This window comes from Spea bombifrons, chromosome 13, assembly GCF_027358695.1.
Source record: "Spea bombifrons isolate aSpeBom1 chromosome 13, aSpeBom1.2.pri, whole genome shotgun sequence".
In the NCBI taxonomy this organism is placed as follows: domain Eukaryota; kingdom Metazoa; phylum Chordata; class Amphibia; order Anura; family Pelobatidae; genus Spea; species Spea bombifrons.
The window spans coordinates 28,102,049-28,108,868 of NC_071099.1; the positions used below are offsets into that span (position 1 = coordinate 28,102,049).

General features: G+C 39.3%; 1 protein-coding gene across 1 annotated transcript; it reads right to left on the reverse strand.

The window, feature by feature from the left end:
* Positions 1-4,574: 4,574 nt before the first annotated feature.
* MAFB (MAF bZIP transcription factor B) lies at positions 4,575-6,386 on the reverse strand. Its single transcript, XM_053453378.1, has one exon. It carries the CDS (start codon positions 5,953-5,955, stop codon positions 5,008-5,010), a length of 948 nt encoding a protein of 315 aa, XP_053309353.1. The 5' UTR covers positions 5,956-6,386; the 3' UTR covers positions 4,575-5,007.
* Positions 6,387-6,820: the final 434 nt, after the last annotated feature.

Consider the following 6,820-nt stretch of genomic DNA (forward strand, 5'->3'; position numbering starts at 1 on the left):
TATACATGTATATATATACCGTATATATCTGTACGTCTATGTGTGTGTGTGTATATATATATGTATATGCGTCCGTGTGTGTATATATATATATATATATATATATATGTGTGCATCTATGTGTGTATATATATATATGTACGTATATGTCTATATATATATATATGTACGTATATGTGTATGTATATATATATATGTATATGCATCTGTGTGTATATATATATATATATATATATATATGTGCGTCTATATATATACATTCTTGTGGATTTACCTGCAGCTTGTAAAAAGCTTCACTTCATACTATGGTTTTTTCCATTCTGTTTCTATATAATTACACTCCTGCAAGGATGGAATTTGAATTAACTCTGCTTACTTTCAGACGTAGGGAGGGATAAAACATTTACCCAAGGAACAAAGATCACACTAGGGTAATTTTTTAACACACCCGCACACATGTACGCAAGCTGCTCTACCGCCGCCGGAGGAAAACGCACCCTTTGCATTTAAGGGGGGAAATATAGATATATATATATATATATATATATAGTGAATCTCTGGGGGCTGACACAGTACGTAAAGAAGGTAGTTAAGGGGGAACGTAAAGTTTCAGCTGAGCGCGAAACCCATGGTGCAGCTGAACACGCAAAACGGAAAAGTCCCGGTATGCATGTTTGTGGAGAGGTTTCCCAATGGCATTTCGATCGTAAGCACATATTTATCGATTTATATAGCGCCGTCATATTCTGCGGCGTAGTGCGGCGGACAAAATATACTGAACCCTTTGCCATCTCCAGGTTCGGGTTAAGCTCGCGTTGTAAGTTAGATTGTAAGCTCACGTTAACAAACAGAGACACGCGTCGCAGAAATAATGAAACACTCGGAAACGATCGGATGCTGAGTGTTAAGGAAAAGGTTAAAGAGGGCTGAAAATGATTGATCTTATTAACTCTTTGGCAGATACCTGGATTAAGAAATGAATGTCTCGAGCTGCAGGAAGTGCCCTTTACTTCCTGTCAGCGAGTCGTCGGCGTTCTATCCGCACTTTGACGATGAATTAAACCCTAAAGTTTGCATCGACAGGCGGGGGGGAAGCTTCTCGTTCTTGCTTCTCAAAGCCGTGAATGTTTTGTGTGTCTTTTCTTGTTGTTCAATTAGAGCAGAGATGCACTCAATGCATGCGTGAGAGGACAGTAATATGTTGTGGCAGTTCCCACAATATTCCATTCCAGCATTCACCATCAGCCATTGCCAAATAAAACACATTAACCCATTAGTGGCCGCCGGAACCTGCAACGTATGGTTTTCCGTGCAAACGGTACAAACGATGGCCCGAGATTTTAAAATAGCGTCTATGAGTTTTTCTTTATTCCCCCTCCGCTTATATAAAGGTACAGACTCCAATGGTCAGGTACCTGGTAAAGTTTCACAACCCAGGAGATCATAAAAAGCAGAAAGTAAAAATTACACACGTGTAAAAAGACTGCATACGTGCGATTTACGAGCACGGGCTGGAGACTGACAGTTTCTCTCTACAAATTGCAGAATTTGGGAAAATGCAGACAATATTCACACTTGCGCTCCATCAACTTCACTCTTTACCAGTTGGCTGTTATTTTAATCCTACACATCCAAGTATAATATATTTTATTATTTTCTACGCAGATTAGAATATATATATATATATATAAATATATGTGTGTGTGTGTGTATATATATATATAAATATATATATATATATATATGTATATACACATATATATATCCACCATCATGGGTCTTGTATTGTTGGTGGATATTTTGTTGCACTGGGGCACTGAACATTTATTAGTCCCGTGATATATATATATATATATATATATATATATATTTGAATTTGGATATATATATATATATATATATATATATACATATACATACACAATACAATTTGAATCATTACGGTTTCATTAAAATACTAAGGGCATACTACATTAGATGCAGTACTATAAATGTAATAATTTAAGATATGCTATTAGAATGAATGGAAGACATAAATGTATAATTACTTCTTACGGGAAATTGCTATATTGTGAAATGTTTTAAAACTTTCAGCTAAATAGGATACATAGCATATCATACATATAATCACAAAAAGATTAAAAAGAATCTTTATAATATTAACCCTTTACATTCTAGAGAGCACTCAGCCAGCTACAGAATAACTGTTTTTTTTTGTTTTTTTGTAAAAGGCCAGAATTTTGCTCGGCTCAGTGAATGGGGACCCGGCTTCCCTTTTACTCATTCATTTCATTCATTAGGCAAAGCGTTAAATATATATATATATATATATATATATATATATTTAACCGCCAGGAATGTCATACTTAATAAAAAAATAAACAACAACCCTGTATAAGGTGTGATTAGATGACCGGAGACCAAGCTCACACTGCGTTTGCAACAGACCAAAATGCGAAATGCGTTTCCAAAGGGTCGCAAGAGCAGCGAAAGGAGCTTCCAAAGCAGACCCGCAAAGTTGTTGGTTTTTTTTTTTTTAACATTTTGTTCTATTAAGTCCGGTATTGAGGCCAAAGAGCAAAAAAACGGTTAACGACTTCCGTATTAATTACTAAAACCAGATTACTACAGCGTTCCGAGTGTGCATTTTCAAACGTGTATTGTGTGAAGACGCGTGTAAATGATTGTTTAAATTCTGTCCAAAGTCCGGGAGATTAGTTTATGGCAGAACACGCTGGACCCTGGACCTACATAATGTACAGTTATCCCGTAAAGTGTTTTAAAAATATTACTTGACAGATGCGGGGTCGGGAGTTTAGATTCCAAAAATTCTCCCTAATTAGATTTAAGAAATTAATTTTTTTTTATTAGTGAAAAGTTTTTGGTTTCCCCCCAAATTTCCCACAGGAACGGGATGGAATTTTTTTTTTTTTTTTATTTATTTTTTTAATTTAAAATAATTTACATTTATTTTACCAAAAAAAAAGGACCAGTCCAAACAAGGAAAGCCATTTCAATGATTTTAATAAGCAAAATAGGAAACAATTTTATTAACAAAAAACAGAAACCAGTCTGAATAAAACTATAATAGACTAGGTATGAACAATTTTTTATATCTTATCAGAAGCAGGGTATGAAATATTTCCCTTCAGAAGTTTACGTGAAATAAAAACAGGTCGCAGCTGCAAAATATGTGATTTCAACCCAGTTGAATCAGGAACAAAAAAAAAAAAAAACCCCACAGAACATTGCTGATGCATTGACAGAAATTCACAATATTTAAAGACTCCACGCATCATGCTGCCCGAACAATCCTGTTTTATTACAATTAATTTATAAACAAAAAAAAAAATATGAAAAAAAAAAATAAACAGCATCTGCACCAGCAGTGCCAGGATCAGAAAAAAAAAAGAAAAAAAAGAAAAAATAACAGAAAAATGCAAACCATATGCATAAAATTGACTATTTTCATTTTGATAGGCTATGAGCAGATATTATAACTTCTTTTTTTACTGACCAGCAGGAAAAAAAATGGACCTTGTTCAAGAACCAGCTGCACCTCACTGCTACATATATATAAATAAATTGAGCGTAACAGAAATAAAAAATAAATTCCGTGCTAGCTGGCGGTATTAGCAAATAAACAGGATAACGCAGCTATAAAAGCAGAGTTGATAGAAAAGCATTTAGTATCTATATAAGTCACAATTTAAGCTGTCAAAACACGGCTCTGCTTGTGTCCTCAGAGAGTATGTTATCGCAGTTATTCGCTATTCGAGTGTCAGCAAAAATTAAACTCAATTGCCAGTGTTTTGTGTAAAGGGGAAATAATTCAGTCTCTATACATTCCTCTGGGAATTTTAACTATGCAGCCCACCAGAAAAAAAAAAAAAAAACCTGTACGTGGGTTTATAATACTATGCCGGACCCTCTCTGGGAATTAAAAAAAAATTAATAAAATAATCCTAATTTTTTATTATTATTATTATTATTTTTTTTAATATTATATGAAGTCACCTCCTATCATATGAGGTCACTGTGACTTATGCATAGAAGAGGGTCAATTTCTCAAGGGGTATAACTATGAAACTAACTGAGACTGCAAAACACTATCAACTTTTAAAAAAAAAAAAGAAATTATGATTAAAATGATCTAAAAGTGCACTAAATGCCCAAAGGAATAATCATACCAGACATGAAATGTTGGAGAAAATGTCAAGATGTCTTAATATTTACAGGTTAACACTTAAAAAAAAAAAAAAAAGAGGGGGGTTTTGTTTTAAGTAACCCCCTCTGGAGATCAAAGAGTTAAGTATGTTAGAGAACAGGGCATTTCAACTGAAGAACCAAACAGCTAGCAATCTGGACACCTCCAAAGAAACATAACCGAGGTAAAAGCCAGGGTAATAGCATGCTGAGATTAAACAACAAAATGGTACAAAATAGAGCATATTACCATACATGTCCAGCATGCAGGATTAATATTTTTAATGTAGTTTTTTTTATATTTTTTTTAGATAATCAAGCAGGCAATAAAACCCAATGGAAATGGGGTGCACTCTGTGTCCCACCTGTTTGTCTTTTTTTTGTAGCTTACCTACAACCAAAGCTGCAGTAAGTGAAACAACTTTACATATACTGTCCATTGCTTCCTGATTTCAATGTGGCAGTGTCACAGTTCATGGAAGATACTGGTGGCATTCTGAAGAAAAAAAAACAATGCCAAAATCTTCTTCCCCTCCCTTATGCCCCCAAATCCCCCAACAGGTTTTGTAGCCACAGTAACGTGAACTGCATAAGTAGGATGGTGTTTAAATTCTCCTTGTGTGCACCTTAGCCCCCCACACACACATAAAGTCTAGTCTACAAAAAAGATGTTGAGTTCTTATGACAATGAAGTCCCCCCAACTTGGTTCCCTGAACCCCCACCCCTAGTCAAAGCAGGCAGTTTGGGATGGAGATGTGCAGATGACAACCACACTGAGTTCTCTTCTGCCTTAAGTAGACTCACATGAAGAATTCTGGGGACGATGGGTTGTCACTGGTGGAACCAGCCTCTCTGAAGCTGCTGTTGGCCAGTTTCTCACACTTCATCTTGTAAGCATCTCTCTCCCTGGCCAGCCGGTTCACCTCTTGCTTTAGCTGTTCCACCTGCTGGATGAGTTGGGTCTTCTCGTTCTCCAGGTGATGCTTCTGCTGAACTCTCTTGAACCTGCAGGACTGGGCGTACCCCCTATTTTTCAGGGTCCTCCTTTTCTGTTTCAGACGGATCACATCGTCCTTGGTGAAGCCTCTCAGGTGCCTGTTGAGTTCCCGAACTGACATGGAGACGAGCTGCTCATCTGAGAACCTGTCTTCTACCTGGCTTGAGGACTGGTGTTGCTGGTGACCACCCTGAAGCTGCTGAGAAGAAGTAGAGGAGGCAGAGTGGCTTGGGGAAGCTTGGTGATGGTGGTGGTGATGGTGTGGGTGCTGGTGTCCAAGCTCCTCGTGGGGGACGCCCTGGTACTGGTGGTGATTTTGGTGATGGTGGTTGTGATGGTGGTGGTGGGGGTGATGGTGACCTCTGAAGCCCTCAAATCCTTGCAGCTGCGGAGGCATCTGTTGTGGAGCTATGAGAGCCTCCACCGCGTCCTCTGGAGTTAGGTTCAAAGCCTCGGGGTTCATCTGCTGATAGCTGTTCGCCATCCAATACAGATCTTCCAGGTGTGTCTTCTGCTCGGTGGGGCTGAAGCTGGGCGAGGAGGGCACGGAGCTGCAAGGGGTGCTGATTGGGGTGGAGGACACCGAGCCGGTAGGTTGCAAACGGTTGCAGTGGCGGACAGTACTACGGTCTAGCCTGCCACCCAAGGGTTCTTTCTTGACGTCAAACTTCATCAGGTCAAAGTCATTGACATACTCCATGGCCAGTGGGCTTGTAGGCAATTCTGGGGCAATGGACAGCTCTCCGGCCATGTCAAGCCTCTTCACTCCAGTCCTGCACCCTCAGTGTGCCTCCAGCGCACACACAACGATCCAGATGCAGAGAAACTTCTTCTGCTCTAGAATGGAACGTGCGGGGTCTGTAGAATTCTGCTGATCCTTCTGTTCTTTTCTTCTTGTGCTGAGTTTAGCAAAAAACCCAAAATGCAGGAAAGCAGCAGCTTCTCCCCTGCAGCAGAACGTCGGGGATCGTCAGTGGCCCCTCCTGCTTCGTTTTGTAAGCTCCAGCAGATTTGGAAACTGGATCAAAGTAACTTTTTTTTGTTGAGTGGATAGAGCAGGCAACTGAGCCTCTCCCTATCTGCTGCCTGCATACAGCGCGAGTGTAGCTTTCTACTGTGCTTCCTTAAGCTAAACTGCTGCTTATATCCCCATCCACACATCACGAGGAGGGAGGAGGAGGGCTCAAGTCCTGCTGGCCAATGGCTAAGGAGTGGATGGCAGTGGGGCAGGGAAAGGGAGAGGGGGCAACGAAATGTGAGGAGTGACAGATAAGTCAGCTGACGAGCTTCTGCTCAACAAGACCGGGCAATTCTAGAGCTCAGCCTCTAAGTAGAAGCCTCCAAAGAAAGGGGAGGCTGCGCTGGGTGCTCCATCTCCTCTCCAAATCCAGATCACAATGACAATACCTTAATCATTATAATACCCCTTGGACTAATTGCATAGACTCTTTGTTTGCTGGTGCAAAATACTCAATAAAAGATCATATGTATAATATACATATATCATGCATGTTGTGTATTAATGTATATGTGTGTGTGCATGCAACCCAGGGATCGCACAGGGTTTCAAGACACGCTAACAAATGGTTATATTTGAATTGTGTTACTGTATCGTG